At 47.3% G+C, this 20,003-nt stretch overlaps 1 protein-coding gene across 1 annotated transcript in view; it reads right to left on the reverse strand.

Annotated features, from left to right (window-relative positions):
• Positions 1 to 582: 582 nt before the first annotated feature.
• LOC142583547 (transmembrane protease serine 9-like) overlaps positions 583 to 20,003 on the reverse strand; it is a 57,256-nt gene continuing 37,835 nt past the window's right edge. The window contains exons 8-14 of the mRNA XM_075694034.1: positions 14,528 to 14,697; positions 12,446 to 12,567; positions 11,018 to 11,331; positions 10,198 to 10,375; positions 5,289 to 5,365; positions 2,798 to 3,343; positions 583 to 788 (exon numbers count right to left, since the gene is read on the reverse strand). Of these exons, the coding sequence (XP_075550149.1) occupies positions 630 to 788; positions 2,798 to 3,343; positions 5,289 to 5,365; positions 10,198 to 10,375; positions 11,018 to 11,331; positions 12,446 to 12,567; positions 14,528 to 14,697 (1,566 nt within the window). The 3' untranslated portion in view covers positions 583 to 629. The remainder of the gene's footprint in view (positions 789 to 2,797; positions 3,344 to 5,288; positions 5,366 to 10,197; positions 10,376 to 11,017; positions 11,332 to 12,445; positions 12,568 to 14,527; positions 14,698 to 20,003) is intronic.

The raw sequence follows: 20,003 nt of genomic DNA on the forward strand, positions 1-20,003 counted from the left end.
ACATTCTCATGAGCATTTGACATATCTGTAACAGCGGCACAGCCATCGGTTCACAAGGAAACGAAAGAAAGAAAACGTCCGTGGTTGCGAACGCTGGCAGCATTGGGCCATGCGTCAAAGTGTGAATGCCAGACGATGAATTTCAGAACATGGTTATATAAACGAATGTCTTTGCACTGTAAATCAGAATGGATAATGCTGTTCGGTGGCTTCGTTAACTGCTTCTGAATTCTCACCGGTGTTTCATCGAAACTTCGGATATCCCAGGATACTCACGAAGTGTATTAGACGTTGCTGGCTTCAACCTTGCAAATGTTGTGCTTCTTAAGAAAACTGATTAAGCAGTTACTTTGTGGATCTTAAATGACTGACGAGTTCATGAGCTATTACAGCGCGATCTTTGACTACCGTCGGCGCGTAAAATGTGTAGCCCTAAAAGCGAAATTTCTTTTGTTTCTACTGCGCTGTTTTTTAACACTCTCTTAAAGTCTTAGTTGGAACACCTGGTATATGTTGAACCAGTACAAGATCGGGCTGCGTGCATAACGCTTCAGACTTGCAAGATTGGCACCGAGGCTGGTGTGTTGACGCAACGGGTTTATTTACAGGGGGCGCCCTGGGCGGGGCATTTAGACGAGCCTCGGCTGGATCCAGTCGAGGTACTTGGCGACTCGCGTGTAGACTCCCGGATAGCCGGGTTCCGCACAGCGGCGCCCGAACGATGTGATGCCGATGATGGTGAACCGCTGTTGCTCGTCCAGCAGCATTAGCGGCCCGCCAGAGTCGCCCTGCACAGAGATGATGTCATTAGAACTGCCGGGCACAACAGCGTTGCATGTGAATGAGTGTGCGCTACTCTGACGGCACTGCATGATTTATCCTGACCATCTGTATCTGCACCTGCATGTCAACGCACATTTCGTGCGTGTTAGTGAGCGTCCCCGTGACTGCCCTCAATACGTGTAAGATTGACATATTTTGGCTACTGTTCTCGGGTCTCTCAATAGGGCACGTTATATCGGGCACTAGCGTCCTTACTGCAAATCCATAATTTTCAGCTTATCCATGCATTACTTGATTTTTTAAACAATGAGGGCTTGAACTCTAGGCTGTGGGTAGGCTATCCCGTTATGTGCTTAAACCTCTTGCATCTGCACTCATCGTCACACATCTTGTTCCTCTTTCTTTTCTTCTTCAAAATCTCCCTGCGCGCGGTAGCTGACCAGCTAAATGTATGTGCTTCAGCTCGGCCACTCTGCCGTTCTTGTCAAGCGTTTTCTGTATGAGTATAAAGGGGCAGAAAAAGAAGCTTCACCTAATACGGCAAGCCAGCTCTTCGGAAGCCCGCAAGATGGGGAAAGGTGCATATAATGCAAAATTGTCTTCCACCCGACTTAAGCACGAAGCTACAAAGGAAACCCATGCAGGTTTCCCAGGAAGCTTCGCATGCAGTTGAAGTAAGCTTCGTCCTTGTCCGAGTATCCAGGTTTCCTTTGTAGCGTCGGGATTAACTCTGGTGTATGACAATTTTCCCTTCCATCAAGCTTCACCTAGTTTATTTCACGCGTGAAATGCTTAGGAACGAAAGTTTCGTGGCGCATCCTATTGCTGTTTTACTGCTGGCTAAACTGCGGCAGACACCGGGGTTGCGACGAGTAGCTGAAGGGATCCTAGAGCCGTCAGTCATTGATTTCATTCCGAACGATCGGGTTATGTCTGGCTTGCGAGCGAAAAATGTATGGGCGCTGGAAGCCGCATTTCGAGTGTGCGTGCTTTTACTTAAGGCATCATGATTATCATTATGATGAAGTGGAGTCCCTGAAAGGCTGTAGTTAACTACGCCGACGTGTGCATATCAATCAGTGTGCCCTACTACAGTAGCCCCAGCAACACCAACTCAACAGCCCTAGCAACACCAACCATCCCGCATCTATAGCGCGTCTTGCCAAATGTTTAACACTCAATGACAACATGACCCGAAGTCGCGGTACATATTTTGAGTCAGATTCTTCTGACCGTAATCACAAACGCACATCGTTCAGCATTTAGTCATATAATACTTTAGTCGATTTACTCGCGGCGTTTCACCGCTCATTTTGAGCGAGACAACGTAATTTCTATACGTCTTTTTTACCCAAGACGGCGCGGTTGTTCAAAGGCTGTCAACATCCTCATCGGTGGCACTGGCGACAAGGCACGCTGGCCAAGGCGCACTCGCCGCGCATGCTGCGAACAAGGTCGACGCTAAGCACGAATAGTCGCTTTCCCCATTTACGGCGTGTATATGTAGACCCCTGCTTCAGGTGGTCCTATATATCAATTCGTTATATTGAAGAAAGTGCATGGTTTCAACCTCTTTTGTGTTGTCAGCATATCATTGCATTTCGTTCAGTTCGTCGCACAATATTCGTAAGATATGGTCTCTTCACAACCGATTGGGTGACAGCACGTGTTGAGCAGTTGAGCATACAGTTGAGCCCCCCAGAACACGCCAAGCGTACGTGGCACACAGTAACGATGAAGGCAACGGTTCCCATTTAAAACAAATCCTGAAAGTTGGGAACCTTTGTTGACACATTAGTGGGCCAACTTTCTCTACAAATAAACGAGGGTGCCAGTAATCAATCCACGTTTACCATGCCAGTTGCGTCACTGTGTTCTTTGCTGACGAGACGCCGATTCACTTAAGGGGCGATACCGCTTTTAGCTTACAGCGTACTTTCGTTATCTAGGGAATGTTGGTAGGTGATGGCTATGGTGGTTATAAGTATATCGCACACATGTACGAGATACGCACCCTGCAGGCATCCTTGTCGCCTTTCAGGCTGCCCGCGCAGAGGTAGTGGTCCGTGAAAGTGATGCTTGTGCGCTTGAAGGACTCCTTGCAGGTGTCCAGCGTCTGGATCGGGATGCGGGTGTCCTGCAGCGAGGCGCTCGACGGGCCGCCGTAGTAGAGCTCGCCCCATCCCGCGATGTTGGCGCTGCGGCTCTCGTACTGGTCGTCGCGCAGAGAGCCGTACGGCAGGCAGATGAGCGCTATGTCCTTGTTCAGGGGCACCGGCCTCCGTAGCGTGAGCACGGCCACGTCGTTCAGGTAGGTGCGCGGGTTGAACTGCGCGTGCCGCTCGATGCGCACCACCGGTTCGTCCACCGGGTTGGCGCCGTCGTCGTTGCTCAGGTAGTCGTGCTCGCCGAGCCGCGCCACGAACGCGTCCGGCGTGAGCGACCGGTTGCCGCTGAAGGTGCAGTGCGCGGCCGTGAGCACATGTCGGGGCGTGACGAGCGCGCCGCCGCACAGCGGGGAGCGGACGCCGTTGCCGTGCACGTCGATGAACAGCAGCGCCTGCGTGCGCACCGTATACGGCACTCGTGACGTCAGGTGACATTTCACTAGGACAGTGAGTGCATCGCTATACCCATTGTCGTGGCACATGCAGGTTATTCACCGTGTAGCATATGCTTTATAAAACACTACATACATATCCGTAGTCTTGCAAACTGAATGGCGAGTGGCCTTATAGGTTCCGGTAGCTCACATACAGTCACACATAAAAGTTTGAGGACTGCACGTATAGCAGCAAAACTGAATTCTCCGTGGCCTGTGCGCACAACCTGTAACGTAGGTATTGACGCTGAAACTTGCGAGCACGCGTCGGTGCACCGACTAGTTTGTGACTGTGCGTTTCGGTGGTGACGAGATAATCTTTATCATCACAGTTATTGCCGATTCTGGGGAGCACTAGCGCTAACCGTCTCCGGCTCTCTCTCTTTTTCTCTCTGTCTTTTTCTTTTCTTGTTTGTATGCGCCAGAACAACTGCCGGGAAAATAAAGTGCCCGAGCAGCGATTTCAGTCTCCAGCTTAGTAATACAAACTTTTTGTGGACGAAAGTCATGCTCTAGCTGAATGAATTTCACATATGGTATGTATCAGTATTTATTTATTTTGTTTGCACGCACAAAAAACAATCACACAGAAGAAGAGAGCTAGCTGGCAAACGCCACCAGGAGGGGCACAGCGCCTGCTGGCTCTAGAAGAGAAAACGTCTGTTAAAAAGAGCAGTGAGTGAAGACCACGAGAGAGGTTAAGCGGAATAGTAAATAACAAATAAAAATAGGAGGGGGTGTGACACAAGAGTATCACATGCTTGTGTGTCACACACTCTCCAGGTGGCACACAAGTTAGCACAAAAACCATATAGTAGGCTATAATCGGGAATCTATATATGTAGCCTTCAAAAATTTCACCGACGATTGCGATACTCCCTAAGGCAAAATTTGAGCGCAGCTCGATACGGTGTTTTAATTTCGCGATATATTGGCTGGCGTGGACAATTGGCCTCGTGCGGCACGTTGCAAACGGAGTGAAGTGTGGCGCCACTGTCTCGCTAATCTCGAGGTCGCGAGTGCCAGTGCGTGAGGCCAGCGCGTCGGCAACGCGTTGGCGCGATTCACAGAAGCCGCCGATGACAAACCTCCCAGAAGCGCGCTATTCTGGCACCATCTCGTAGACACCGTCGTTGCAATACGTTTTTTCTTCTCACGCTTTCGCCATACCCTGCTCCGGTTTCCGCCTTCTTCGTGATTCGGGAGAGGGACATGGTTCCGCTGCACCCTCCTCTGCGCTTTCCTCGCGCCTCTTCTCTCTCGCCGCTTTTTTCACCCTCCGCTGCGCGCTTCGTTCGCTCATCTTTCGCTGTGCTCGTTCGCCCGCGGTTACGCCTGGAACGCCGACGCTCGCCGCAGGGACGGGCCCCTTTGAGCTGCGCTCTCAAATGATAGAATTAGGGCTCTGTGTGCTTGATCATGTCTGGAAGGAGGGCTAACGGGAAATATAAGGTCGTCAGTTGCAGCACATGACGAGCCAAGGGATCGTTAGTCTCTGTTAAGTGCAGAGATAGCGTACTGAAGGAGAGGAGAGACAGGTCCATTAATAAATCATTCGTCGTTTCTGTTGACCCGCAAGAAGCACAGTGGGCACTGAGTGCCCGCCCCTGTCGGTGCAACCGTTCAGCAACCATGACACACTTTACCAGTAGTCATGCGGCTGCCTGTAATGCAATGGTGTTGTTATGGTTGCTACACTTTCGTCCACTTGAACAGAACATTATAAATACATAGGGAAACGCTGAAACGTTTCAGATTCCGAGTATATCCCGCGCCCTGAGCTGACGGAGAGCGTAACAATACGACCATCGCGTCGCGTGGGCGCTTCTTTTAACTGTGCGTCGTCACATCAGCTCATTGGTGGCGAGCCGACAGGTGCAGGCTCTGGGATCAAGACACTTACGATCCAGGGCCATGCTCCCAGGTTGGACTCCCTGCCTCCCACGATGCGGACCAAGGCGCTGCTGGCTACGCCGCAATCTGCAAAGAGAACATGCCGCGCTCAGCCATTGGACAAGAGCTCACGGCAATTCCCGCTCTCGCTTCCGAGTGCTGTAAAAGAAGCCTTTAGATATATACGCGTTTAATGAGACAGATGCAAACAAGATAACGAAAGGACCGCTGCTTACTCGTGATGAAGCGAGGTAAGGAAATGCCTTCGAGCTATTCGTTAAACTGCTTTCCTGATGTCATTCTGACTACCATGAACTGCTCGTTTGGGTATACTTTTATTGTTATTTTTGTTTATTACAGTCTTCTTTAGAAAAACACGCCCTGCTTCCGCTGCATGCGTGTGTCACGTTTGTGCGGATAACAAAGAGGAAAACAAAATAAACGAGACCCGGCGAATTTCTCTTCTGTTCTCCTTTTGTTCACGAAGTTATCATGCACTCCAAGACAAAGTTAAAATAGTTACGCTTTGAATATAACCGACACGAATTCGGCTAAACGATCGCAAGTCGGGATGGTGCAACTCCGGTATAGCAACGTGCAAAATAATAGTCCTTACGGGCAGCTCACCGCAATTAGTTGCTTAATTACGTGCTTCAGGCAACATTTTGAAGCCAGCTTCCTCGTCTGGTTACGTTGAGCAATTATTGCGGCTGCTCCCTGCGTTATGAGCTAACCGGAACGTATAGCGGCTGTGCAATTAATACGTCCATTTTGAAGCTTCTCGTACGCTTGAACTAAAAGACTCGTGGCCACACCTACTGAAAGAGGCACACGGCCGCCCTTGCATGAAAGATGACTCCGCGGCGCCACTGTGCCAGCATCAAGTGGTTGTGTTCCTGCGACATTTCAAGGACGAGATCTTTCCGGCGTGGCTCACATGGAGGGGATAATCGCTAATGCATCGGCGCTGTCCGCGCTCATTTCGTATTGCTCGCACGAGGAAGGTCGTCAAGTGCGTGGCGCCGCACATCAAAACAAAGTGCTGCCCTGCTCGATCCGCGACTTCTCGCGTAAAGGCTACGCAAAAATAACAGTTTGAGGGACAAAAAAAAAGCAAAATTCAGCATGGTAACGGGTGCCAGAATAGTGCTACGTATACACGTCATGGAATCGCTCATATAGGAATCGTGTATTTGCCAACGGGGCGACCTTTTGCTGTACTTCTACAACGGCTGTAATGAGGCAGGAAGTGACCAGTGCCTTACACGAGTACTGTGCTTCGCAACTTCGAAGCTGCAGTGCGTGAGAATCTGAAGCCAGAAACTGGTGGCAGAAAAGGGCATTCGCTAGCGCGGTCTCGTAGGTGGTGAACAGTGTCGTGCCAAATTAACAATGGCGTAGCTAACCAATGCCTGAACAAGGGAAGCGGGCACTTATTAAAACGGCTGTACAACAGTTATCGAAATATGCAGTAGACTTCCGTCAAGACTAATTTGCATGGACCGTGAAAACCTGTTTGTCTTATCAGAAGTTCGCCTTAGCAGAAGTAATAAATAGAATTTAATATATGCTATTCCTGCTGCGCCCAAGTATACAAGACCCAAAATAATGGATGAAAGAACACTAAAAGCAAAAAGGCAGGCGTAAATACATTCGTTCATTGGATTTACATGACACAAGGTGTGACTTTATGCGCTCTTACTTAATCCTGTTTTTGCTGGCCCTGCGTATCTGTGCGTTGTAGCAAAAGCTGACATTTCCTCTACCTTGCTCAAGAACCCTACAGTGCCCTTATGCTGAATAAAGAAAAGAAACGAAATGCACAAAAGTATTCAGGGTGCTATCAGGTGCATCAGTAGTTGGTTCTTGTGGCTGCTTGACATTGTCCTACAATTATCAATTATCAATTCGTGTTACGCTGAGTTACTTCTTTTTTTGCCCGGGTGTATGAGAAATTAACCAAACGTTCACGCATTGTTCATTAAATCAGAAGGTACGGTTTAGTCGGGTTCGTTTTAAAGGGAGTGTACCATATAAAAAAATGTTCACGCGTCGGCGTTGTAAAATTGTGTTGTCGTATTGATGCCAAAGCGTCAGACGTCCGATTGAGCAAAAAGGTCGGCGTCTGTCGTCTGTAGCAGCTAAACGGCACCTAAACTCTCTTTCCCATTGCCTGCGACGCCACGTCACGAGCACGCCTCGAAGTTCCAATTGGCTGCGACGCTACGTCACGAACGTGCCTCGACGGAGCACAGCAGACGAAAGGGAACACCTGCTGCCGCAATAGGGCGCCAGGTGTTACGTAAGGGGAGAGGGCATCATCGCGGCTCCACGGCACCCTCGCTGTCGGCACGAGCGTGCCTCCATGAAGCAGAACGGGCGAAAGTGAACGTACGCTTCCACATTAGCGCGTCAGGTGTTGCGTGAGAGGAGAGGTCATCGATCGCCGCGACGCGTCGCCTGATGAGCATCGTCGCTTCGGTGGCAAGCGGCATTGGCACCGCAGGCTACTGTTTGCTGTCTCTGGCAGCAAGTACCGCTATGGTACATTTCTCGCAGCGCAGTACTCGAAAGACTGCTCGATTCAACATTATTGCTTTCGCACTCACGACTCCTAAGAAGTGCTTAGGTGCCCTTGGATCTTTTCTGAGTGTAATACTGATTTGTCGTTTAGGGTTTTATTTTGTTCTGTTGACTCACAGGGTGTAGGCGGTAGATAAGTTTAGTATGCCGAGCTCAGAAATATTTGCTCGCTAAGTTGCCGAAACGCTACTACATCAACTACGCCTCCACTTGTAACTGGCGGCAGTGGTCGAGGCGAGTAGATATAACAGCTGAAGCAATAAAGAAATGTGTTGCTGTGATTGTCCAGAAGGGTTGAAAACACAGTAACGTTTATCAGGCATGTTGAACGCAACGTAGCAAGACGTTGCCACCATGTGCCTCTGCGCCTGCCTACGTTGAAGGAAAAAACCAGTCACAAAACACAAAGGACAAGAGAGGTTCACAACACGACGAAGAGAGGTTCACACCACGTTCACAAAACACAAAGGACAAGAGAGGTTCACAACAAAACGAAGAGAGGTTCACACCACGTTGTGGTGTGAACCTCTCTTCGTTGTGTTGTGAACCTCTCTTTCCTTTGGGTTTTGTGACTGGTCTTTTTCCTTCAGCTATGTACCAACTGGCCCGGATTTCAACCCTTCTCCTGCCTACGATCTCTGGTATTACAGTATATACGTCTATGCTGGTATGTCCCCACTATATACTTTTTAAAACCCTTTTCTAGTAAACGTACGCTCGGCAACAATATGGATATTTAATCTGTCCGCAACAGAAAGGCAATTTCACGGGTACCGGAAGCACCATCTTGTGGCGTTTCATTCAACCACAAAGCACGGGATACCTTTTGGCTCATGCTGTTGATTGATTTATTCATGGGATTTAACGTCCCAAAGCAACATTGACACTATGAGAAACGTCGTAGCGGAGGGTTTCGGAATAACTTTGTCCACCTGGAGTTCTTTAATGTGCACCTAAATCTAAGCACTCAAGCGTTTATGCTTTTCGCCTCCATTGAAATTCGACAGCCGCGGCCAGGATTCGAACCCGAGACCTAGTGATTTTTCAAGCAGTTCTTGTAGAAGGTAAAGAAAAGAGCCACTGTATACCAGGTGCTTCATGTAACTTGCACCACACACGCACATACGCACACACGCGCACACACAAAGCGGTCTATCTTAGGCGATTGAGACCAACAGTGCATTGTTCAATGCTTAGTTCGTTACTGTTCGTTACTGAGCCTGAATTTTTCCAACTATCTTTTGAATTGCGACTAGTTAGCTAATTAGCTGATCGGAAAAGTTGTAGAATTTGCCCAGAAACACTGAAAGATGTTACTTTCATGGCGTTATCTTTCTCGCGGTTCTTTTTCTTTTGGCGTGCTCTGAATAAAACGTGTCAAATATGGTAACAGAGGAATAATAGAAAAGGCGTCCCTGCACGCTTGTGCGTCCGGATTTCTGCACTCATAGATACATTGTTGTTTGTCTTAACTGCCTAATAAAGTGTACTTTTATTTTAACTAAGCAGATCCCAGATTAATTTGATAGGATGTTTTACATATCAAAATGCGCATGTAAGCGCGGGAAACGAAATATTATTTTAATAATTTTGACACGCTGAAGCAAGGCTTTGGTTATGGATAGCTCACCAAACAAAGTAGTACCTTCTTTTTTTCTTCTCTTCGTTCACTGCCCTTTTCCGCTTCCCCAGTGCAGGGTAGCCTACCGGGCTCAGCATGTTAACCTCCCTACCTTTCCCTTATGACTTATCTCTCTCTCTCTTCCCCTACTAAACTATTACTACTAAATAATTTTTCTTCAATAACATTTTATTGTCTCGGTACGAATGTAGTCTCCTTTTTCGAAATAAAATTAAGTGATTAATTAAAAGAAATGAAGTGAAGTTGTTTCAATTTTTCTTGAAGTGCAATAAAGCTTGGGTGTTGTAGGGTTAATGTTTGGCTCAAGTACGTGAATGAATGAATGAATGAATGAATGAATGAATGAAAATTATTTACTAATAAACGGGGAGGGGCGCAAGTCTTCTGTCGGAGGAGAGATAAGGCCGTAATCGGGCTGAACCCGGTTCACTGAATCTGTAAAATAGCCGGTAGATGCACACTGATGGTTACGTCACTGCCGACGCTTCTATCCAGGCAGTTACATAGCTCATAGCTCCTCATCGTAATACGAGTTTTGTGTGCTCTGGTTGGGCTCAGTCACAAGGTGACGCCACCAGCGCTGCTGCTCACGCCTATGTCATCGTGTCATTCCGGTATTCCGTAAATGATTGTCGGTTATACGCAACAGCTAAAATACCTCTCTGTTTCCAAAACGAATGCGCGGGATACGCACCTTCCGTGCCCCAAATCTTCTGTGGCCGCGGTCGCTCAGCGGGAGGCTGCCGTGGGCGGCCGACCTGTGGCCGCCTGACTCCTCCTCCTCCGCCACCACCTCCAGGAAAGAAGGGCCGCCGACTGGGCTGCAGCGGCCGACGCAGGCCCGGGAAGGTATGTTGTGGTACATGAGGTATCTGCCAGCCGTACACGTCGCAGTCAGATGCGCGAAGTGTTTTAAGGAAGGCCACAAAACACGGCACACAGCGGCCGCATTGACACTGCCACTTCTTCGTGCGCGCTCGTTGTCAGCGATTGCAGTGGAATCAATTTACGCAGATTGAGTAACTACCGTTACGCTAGGGCAATGGGGGGGGGGGGGGGGTTCAATGGAGGATACGCGAGCGGCATGTTTGTTTGCTGCCAGAAGTTATAGCACTATATAGTAGAACTGGCGCGCTATAGCACCATAGTACGCCAGTTCTATAGCTGTAGTTCTAGTTATGGCACTACTGTAGAATAGCAGATTGTGTGTGGACAACAAAAACACGAAGATATTTTAGAGACCGAGTTCACAAAGCCGTTTGCCTGTAATGGTATTTAATTTGCGCTCGTGGTTGTTTGACTGGATGCACGTGCGATGCCAGTACGCAAGCATGACGCACGATGTCAGCTGTAGAGGTGGAGTCGGGTACTCAATCTACAGTTTTTCTTTCGTCCACATTCATATCAGTTTAATGATCAAACTGCCCAGCATGTGAGCGAGCGCGTTAATGAATGAATAAGTAAAAGAACGATTTAAAAAGAAGGAACCGCGTACGTTTCCCGTGGAAGTATACCTGCTGCGGGAAGAAGTTGCCGAATCCGTTTCCCCCGAAACCGTTTCCTCCAAATCCGTTTCCGCCGAAGCCACTATTGAAGCCTCCGCCAAATCCTCCACCTCCACCTCCTCCTCCTCCTCCACCACCACCACCACCCTGAGGGCAGCACACGAGTGACTGACGCCGGAGGAAGCCGCACAGCGATCGCCGTGCCAGGAACTCGTCGTCGAACAGGAAGCGGCACTCCTGGTAAGGCACGCACCGGCCCGGCACACCCAGCGGCGACTGACAGTAGCCGCCCGGAGACGGCAGCTCGTTAGGCGGGAACACCACTGCGAGAAGCGGCCACGCACCGGTCAGGAACATCGCGGAGTTCGGGACGAACAGCAATGTCGCGTTAGAGTGGAAGATACGGGGTTCATCTGGTGGTAGAGACAATGACCCAGTTGGTGCTCGATAAGAAGTAGGGGACGCTGAAGCGCGCAGGGACAGGGTGACGCTTGTCACCATTCCAAAACAAAGATGCAGCGTCAAAACATGTGGGTAGGCACTCTGAGAGTAAGAGTGCGTTCACTTGAGGGCGTTTCCTATTGGCTGACGCCACCTGTATCCTGCATAGTTTCCTACAGAAGGTACTAGCGGGTGCTCTGGCGCTGCGATGGTTGAGCTAATATGGGAATGATGGTGAGCACCTGAACTTGTCTTTGTACCTGTGGCTTCAGACGTTCTTGAGGCGTTATTTATTACATTTAATCGTTCTAAATTTGCAAGCAATACTGAACCACGAGAAGGCAAGAAGCTGCTGGGCACATGCATAATAATTGTGAATTATTCCGTTCATAGGGCAATATGTCGTTAGATGATGAACTTGCAGAATCACAAAGCCGTGTGAAGTCAAAAGGACAGAATTTAGGGAGATCGACAAGTTATTCATCACAGGCCGTTTATTTCGTTCCTCCGGGATCACTGCCACGCTGGCTGAAAGGGAATACATGCAGATCGTGTTGACAATAGCGCTAAAGCGTCCTCCAATAACTGTCATTGGAAGCTATATGTTGCACTCCGATGTCTGTGCCTTGCATTGTAAAACTGAGTGTAGTGGGCACTCTGGGGCATCAGGAATCTAACTCAAACTCAGACATAGAGTATAAAAGCACCCTTGTCAGTTAGCACCGCTTCTCATGTGTACGGGTGAAGCCACACGCAAGCGTATTTGTGAGGGAAGAAGGCGCAGACATTCGCTTGTCGTCTTTTTTTTTTCGTTGTCTGTATTTCTTCGAGATGATAAATCATCATCTGGTCGAGCCTTCGACTCTGTTTATGTATAGGTCGTCGTCCCCCTAATGCTCATTAGTCAAAACTATCTAAAAACAGCTTTCGATTTGCGTCACAAGTGCTTTGAAACTCCGCGTCGCGGACAACGCAGATATATGCAAGGATACGTACGTAAGCGCTTCTCGGGGGTCTCCTCCGTGGTCGCCTCGTCATTCTCGGCCAGCACGGTGGCCAGCAGGCCTAGCGACAGGAGCACGCACAGTCGCATGATGCCGCCGCCGCTGCTGCTGCTACTGCGAGAAAGGAAGAAACAGCCGCTGCGTCAGGTCCGCGTGCACGCGCATGCGGCGAGATTTCCGCCGAAGGAACGGCTCGAGAAGGCGACGAGATTCCGCTACCAAGAATGACGACAGAGCGTCCACATACGTCAGGAACATTCACACACGGGCCGTAACAAGAGAAGACCCCGGAGGCGAAGCATTTCACGTGTACATCACGTTAACCAAAAACTCAGAACGGTATAGCGGCGACATTTATCAGTACTCGCGCTTCCTACATAAGAGCTGTCTTGCGAGCATTGAACCATGACTTCGTTGGGTAAGTCAGGAGGCCGCGCGTTTTAAGCGATGGTCGCGGGCACCACTTCAGGATATCGTTTACATTGAAAAGCATGCTTTTCGTTGGTTTTCCTCTCCATGCGTTCACTTCTGTTTAGTTTGCCTTGTCATGGCATATACAATATCGAGAGGCCAACTAAATGTCCTTCTCATCTCTGGACGTGGTTTTCAGCGACCTGTCAGCATTCTGGCATGAAGTCATGCAGAATCAACGCGCACATACTTTCTATACCATTTAGCCTAAGATGAGGTCGCATTTGTCGGTTGGTATTTAGCGCACACGTGAAAAATGGACTGGCTCACACCAAGCGTGGTACTAACGGAGGAATAGTAATGACATTAGATGAAGGTGTATTCTCGTCTAACGCCGCAACCGGTAGTTTTCTGAAGCTTATGGCCTGTTTACGCGAATTAGCACTTCCTCACCTACACTGTCTGTACCACTCTCGCTTTAATCTTGAATGAGTGTTCTATACAAGATATTCTTCATGCTTGAGAGCCATAGTTTTTTACATTCATTTATTGAGAGAAGAGTGCAATCCGAAATTATCGCGCGCACTTCAGACTCTAAAACATGATATTTGCGAGGAATACTAGTTAGAATGCGCTCTATCTGCCACGATAACAGTTAAAATCGTTTAATGAACGATCGAGGCCAGGAATTGAGCGCCGAGGCCGAGTTCATGTGAATGGTATTTCCATCAATGTGATTACTTGAGTTTAAAAGCTCCCCAAAGACATTCTTACGTTACCCACCTGACTTTATAGGAACTTTCGGTCGCTCTCGTAATTCTGTTTTAATAAGGTATATTATCTGCTTACGCTGTACACTAACGTAATTGTCCTATACAGGACGCATTTTAAACATAATCCCGGCGTCAGGTCGTCTGTATTGCATATCATGATAACCGAGGTGTCTTCACGGCCGAAGCACTTACCACTTTCGCCGAAAACTACATGGATTGTGTTTTGACCGGAATTCCACTGTCAATGACAAATGAACCAGCGTGCCCAAACGCTTCCTCCTGAAGGCAAATGTAGTAGAAGCCGAGAAGTAGAAGCGAATTCGGACTGAATTAATGTCGAATATTGAAATATTTTCAACTGGTGCGCTTATTTACGACGTCCTTGCAAATATGGCACAGAAGATTTTTAAAAGTGAATACCGCGAGGTTACAATATGGTTACTTTTCTTTGTCATCGGTTGCCGCTGAAATAAGGATCAACTAATATTTATTTGGCTCATACACGGAAACACTACCGCAGCAATACACAACTCACGGCGTTATGGCTAGGCGCAGGATGTGAAACCGCTTGACCTGCGCAAGCGGCATTGCCCATTGAGCATGTAGCTTGTAGCATAGCGCATGCAGGCTGGGCGCATGTAGCTCAGCGAATAGAAGCTGTTATGCTGAACTGTGAACACGCTATCATTGTTGTAGCAACTTTATACCTCACCTAGAAAAACCAGGAATCTTTCTTCTTTCGCCGAGCAAAATTATTTCTCTGCCTACTCTCATGTATTTTCAAGTAGGTCCTGTTGTGAGGCTTCCTTTTAACTGCTTGACATTTTCGAATCAGCAGTGCGCACACAATCTAAATTTGCATATTTATGACTATGAACAGCGCAACTTACGCCGCAATCGAGCTTGGCGTCGCAACAGCAAGGCTTCCCGGTTTCGTGGTTGCCGCTAATTTTGCCGCTGCTATTCTCGCTCCTTCGAAGCATTCAGCACGGACCATGGCATCCTTTGGAGGAACGCAATAGGGAGCGGGGCCGTGCCCGGAACGCTCTTGACCTGGACGTCATCGCGCCTTCGTAATGTGCACTCGCTGAAAATACACCGCCGCGACAGCGCCGGGAGGGAAACAACGCCACGGACGCGCGTAGCGCAGCGCCGACTGCACACTCGAGAGGCGAGCAGACGCACGACACGAGCCAGGCTCTAAAGTAGGTGTAGTCAGTCGTTAATTAAAACATGTCCTGTCTTCTTGCTTGTTCAGCGTATAGCGCTAAATTTGTCCTTGAGAATACTTTGCAGCGTTGATGAGATCGCTAACAGGAAAAAAACGAGTGTTGCAACACGGCTTTCCGAAGGTAAACATCTCAGGACTTGCAGATAATGATCGAAATGTTTCTTTCGTGAGAGCGAATCCCGAAGCGACTCCGCGACACACTCATCATAACAAATACTTGTTTCCACACATCCAATGGGCCTCATCCGCTCGTTTGAAACATAGATTTGGCTGGGAGTCGAGAATTCTATGGAAGGGTAGAATTATGGTTAGAGTTCACATATATTCGGATGATGCATACATTCTAAGGTCCAGCTAGCTCATGGAGCCTGCTTAGAAGGAATTGGCCCGTAGTTGTCTGCGGAGAAAACATTGTTTCTATTCTTCATCGGCGAAAGTCGACACCCAACTCGCTTGAAATTAGTGTTTGGGGTTAACTGCCTTCGCTACTAATGCAGTAAAGATTCTGCCTATCACTCCGGATGTCAAGTTTCACGTTGTTGTGAAACTTAGCAGTTTTGCTTTTCATACTTGCATACTTTCAGGCATTCATACATTTTTCTTAAGTTCATGCTGCATCGGGTGGACAGTAGCAGGGCATTTTACCTGTAGTCAGACATCCGACAGATACGTCTTCAATGCAGATGACTTGAGAATCCCTCAAATGGTTTGTTTTACCATTTTACAGTTGGAATCTAGGGGTATAATTTTGCGCTTACAGGCGTCTCAAGGTATTTTTACGCATCATTTCCTCAGAAGACCTCCAGGCTAAACCCACCAAGCCTTGCTTCAATGTTCACAGTCTCGCCGTTTGCCTCACTTTAGTGTCGCGATCACATCGCCTGTTTTAGGCACTGAATGAAGAATTGTCCCGACCTACAGCGGTTGATCAAGGTGTTACACCGACGAACAACCATGTGCAATCGCTCGACGCTGAACAATGGGTACTATTGTTTCATCAAAGATTGCCCGAGGTGGACCACATGTGGTTTCCTGTGTCATGCATTACAGGGCGCACGGATGACTCGGTGAATGTGGTAATATATATATAGTCGCTCTTGCAGCTGCTTCGGAGAATACGCAAGGCAAACTGCATGGGCGAGCCGCTTCAGCGGCACGGTAACTTTCCTGGTAGCTGAGTGCACAAACCCCACAGCAGCGCTGGAAAGCATATTTTGTAAAACGCAAGTGGCTCAACAAACCGCAGGTGTCTGAAAAAAAATAAAAGGCGCTAGGTAATTTAACGCGTCTAACGCAACGCGGATTTTATTCGGAGCTTTAATGAATTCTTGAAACATAACTTGAAGCATAGCTTGAGACTCCTGAAAGCTAACGAACCTGCATACCGCACAGCACAGGCGGCATAAACGGAGCAGGCTGTTCTCCAAGAACCAGCAGGACCAGTTACACGCTAAATTGATGAATTATAGAAAGTGATACTGGTGTGTATTTCTTCAAGATAACCTTGAATTGCTAGAAGTGGCACACGTTCTAGGGCTTCCTACGCTAGAGGTCAGGGTGAGCACTCACTCCTATATGGCTACAAAGTCAATTTTGGGCTTTGCCATGAACTGCGGTTATAGTTTCACAGTTTTCTCATGGCGAACACTTTGATCAGTTGTGAACCAAAAAACATTCATGCACCAAAGTGAGGCTGTTACGCGTGCACTGCACCGGGGTCTCTGTAGCTGGGCAGCTTGAAGTTTATACGGTGGCAGGCCTCGCGTCTTTTCCTGGATAGCCAAACTATAGGACAGTATAATTCGTATAAAAATTGTAGAAGATGAGGTTACAGTGATGTACGAACCACTCAGATGAGGTAAATTATGACCTTGCAACACGGCAGGCAACACGGCAACACGGCAGGCAAGCTCCTGCATGCACATGCATCTCAATTTCACATAACGCCTTTAGTCTAGGTGTGTCATTTGGCAAACAGAACAGAGGATGACAACGACAATGAAGCGTTGTCGTCTGAAAGCCAAATGGTGATGACGATGAACACGCTGTATGAAAAGAATAAGTGAAGGGCTGTACTGAGCGAAATGGTAGGCACAATAAAATAATTGGCAAGCTTTGCTTAGCGTGATTTTTTCCCTACCATTGTTTTACAAACCTGCATCTAGTGACGATAAAATTAATGCTTATGGGCAATTTGTTTCAGAAATAAAGCAGAGCAACAGCATAGCTCCCCTTGATGACATGTTTTTTTTTTTTTTTTTTTACGAAAGGTCGTCATTATTCAAGCGTGCCAAGCTCTAATTGTGCTACTTACGCGATGGCTCAAATGTATGCCAGTGGTTGTGCAAGCTCGATCACATATGTTTGTCAGGAAGTCGTTGTGAAACCTAGTCATGATGATATCGCACAATAAAAAGTGCAATACTCATATCGATATACTACGGCAGCTGCACCTAGCATAGCGTGTAGGATCGTTTCACGCGCGAGATATCACGAGCGAGTGAAAGAGAAAACTTATCTTCAAAAAAGACAGAGATATTGGACTGCTGGTAGGCATCCTGGCCTACTGCTCGTTACCGGTGAGGGGTAAGGGGCAGTAGGCCAGGAAACTGTGCGAAAGATGCAAAGGTATAATGTTACAAATGAGACATATTTGCTCTCTTCCGAAGTATAGTGCGTGCAGTCCCATTACGTTCAACGAAATTCATGATTATTTTATTTGTAGATTCAAAGAAGGTGAATGGAGAAGGTAGGTGTATTAAGTTAAAAGCGGGGCAACGATTAAAAGCGTGCTGTTCATGTTTGCAGGACATGAACAGCACGCGAGCGGTTCATGTTGCAGGACTTGCAGAACATATTCATGTTGCAGGACATGAGCTTACTGTAAGGTAATTTCTCTAACAAATGTAAGTTCGATGCCTTAAATGGAGTCTTAGCTCGATGTGGTATTCAGTAAAGCAAAGACGAAGACAAAAGTGTAAACGAATGCGCGAAATATATCTGGGAAGGAAAATGAGAATGAATGTGCAATGGTTGAACGTTCGGCAAGCTTGTGCTTCCTTTCATCGCGACCACTATACATTATGTCCTCAGTTATTCTCACTGACTCGATTTGATGCTAGTAATGACGTAAACTGCATTACTAATCTTGATAGAAATCTAGTAAGAAGCCCAACAACAACAACAACAACAACAACAACAACAACAACAACAACAACAACAACAACAACAACAACAACAACAACAACAACAACAACAACAACAACAACAACAACAACAACAACAACAACAACGACAACGACAACGACGACGACGACAACAACAACGGGCAGAATTTATTTACTATTAATTGTCAATGTATGCAATAGGGCGTACTTATAGGTTTGAGAGGTATATGTTTTTATATAGTTAAATTTACGTCAAATCCAAGGCACATGCTTTCATAATGCAATCTTTTAAATGCTACAAAACTGTCCACCATCTGCACTATAAGTTTTGCAACATAGCACTTACTGGGCCAAGCGCAGTGTGACAGTGGCGCAGTTTGCGATAGCACTGCCTTCTTGATCTGCCCATGGCTTCCAACGCGCGATGCACGTATGGACAGTTGCGCGCGCATGCTTCATGGGCGACCCTTACAAAGTGATGTTTCTAAGCCTTGTATCTTTTACAAACTTGCGATTTCGTGCACATGATGACGCCGCTCGCTCACGTTCAGCACACTTCAATTTTTCTGTTAGATACCTCCAAAGTGGGTGAAGTCCGTGTATAAAGAAATGCGTGACCGATGGCGGCACCAAACCTCTGCCTTCGACCACAGCATTACCTAATCTAACCATTAGGCCACCATCGCGCGCATGTTTCTTCCGTGTCAAAGTTACTTTAGAAGCGTCTGAAGCGTTGGGTTACACAGCAGTTTCTCGCAGTCTTCCCCTGTGAGAGCTAGCGCTTTGGGACGCTATGTTGGGCTGACCTGCGGCCCATTGTTTTCATCAGACGGATGCCTTCAAAGTGATGGAGGTCTGCCTGTAATGCTATTGCATTAGACCCCTTCTATTTTACCGGTAAAGTCAGGCCATGGTGCACCATATGGCATCGTATGGTGCCACACACACAAAGCTCACGCCCCATTCTGCCGTACAAATCTATTTCTGCACTCTTTTTTGCCGAAAACTACAACAATTTTGAACCACCTGCCTCCTTCCATTGCCTGCATAGAAGATCATGTTGCCTTCGAAGGCGCGATGAAATATTTTTTGCATTTGTAGCTTCAACACGTTAGTTTATCTTTGTACTTCGAGTGCTTTTTTAAAACCCTGCACTATGTGCTTTCTGTATGTGTGTGCTTTGTTTTTCTTTGTTCTTTCTTGATTTTATGCGCAACTTTAGATCCTGTTCTGGTTCAACCATGTACCCACCTCCTCTGTAACTCCCCAAAGGCCGTGAGGATAAATAAATAAATAAATAAATAAATAAATAAATAAATAAATAAATAAATAAATAAATAAATAAATAAATAAAGGGGCTGGTGTATGCGGTGCGCTATAGCATGTGCGAGCAAAACATAAGCCGCAATGAGCGAGAGAGAAAGAAGCTTATATAAAAAAATTAAAGCAATGTGTTCGATCATTTCATATCACTAGCTTTCAGCTTTCAGTGCCGTTTACCCGGCCGATCAAAGCCGAATCTCTGCGCTGCAGCCTTGCTTCGCTACGAGCGGCCTTACAAGGCACGCTGTTTCACGGTAAAAAAATATTCAGAATCTCTGACACCCAGTCTTGCGTTAGACGGGCGGTGTAGAAAATTAGACCGTTCATATCTTGTAATCTGCTCAATTACGAGGTTTTAAAGCTGTCTAAGAGTACATAGTGTTGTTTTAATTGATCAAGCGTGTTCGGCGTTTGTGCTATCGTTGCCAATAAAGCCACGTAAGAAAATGATGGCAAGATCTTTTCAACGTACGGGGAAAGAAAGCACGAAAAGAAAGTCGGAGACAAGGCGTGCATAGGCAGTAAGTTCTCTTCTGAAGTGCCGCGCATGCTGAATTACATAGCGGCGTGCCTACACCGTGGAAATAACTTTATGTATTTACGACTGTTCCGGACATAAAACTGTTAAAATAGTTTCTTGCAATG

Source organism: Dermacentor variabilis, chromosome 5 (genome assembly GCF_050947875.1).
Source record: "Dermacentor variabilis isolate Ectoservices chromosome 5, ASM5094787v1, whole genome shotgun sequence".
NCBI classification, from domain to species: domain Eukaryota; kingdom Metazoa; phylum Arthropoda; class Arachnida; order Ixodida; family Ixodidae; genus Dermacentor; species Dermacentor variabilis.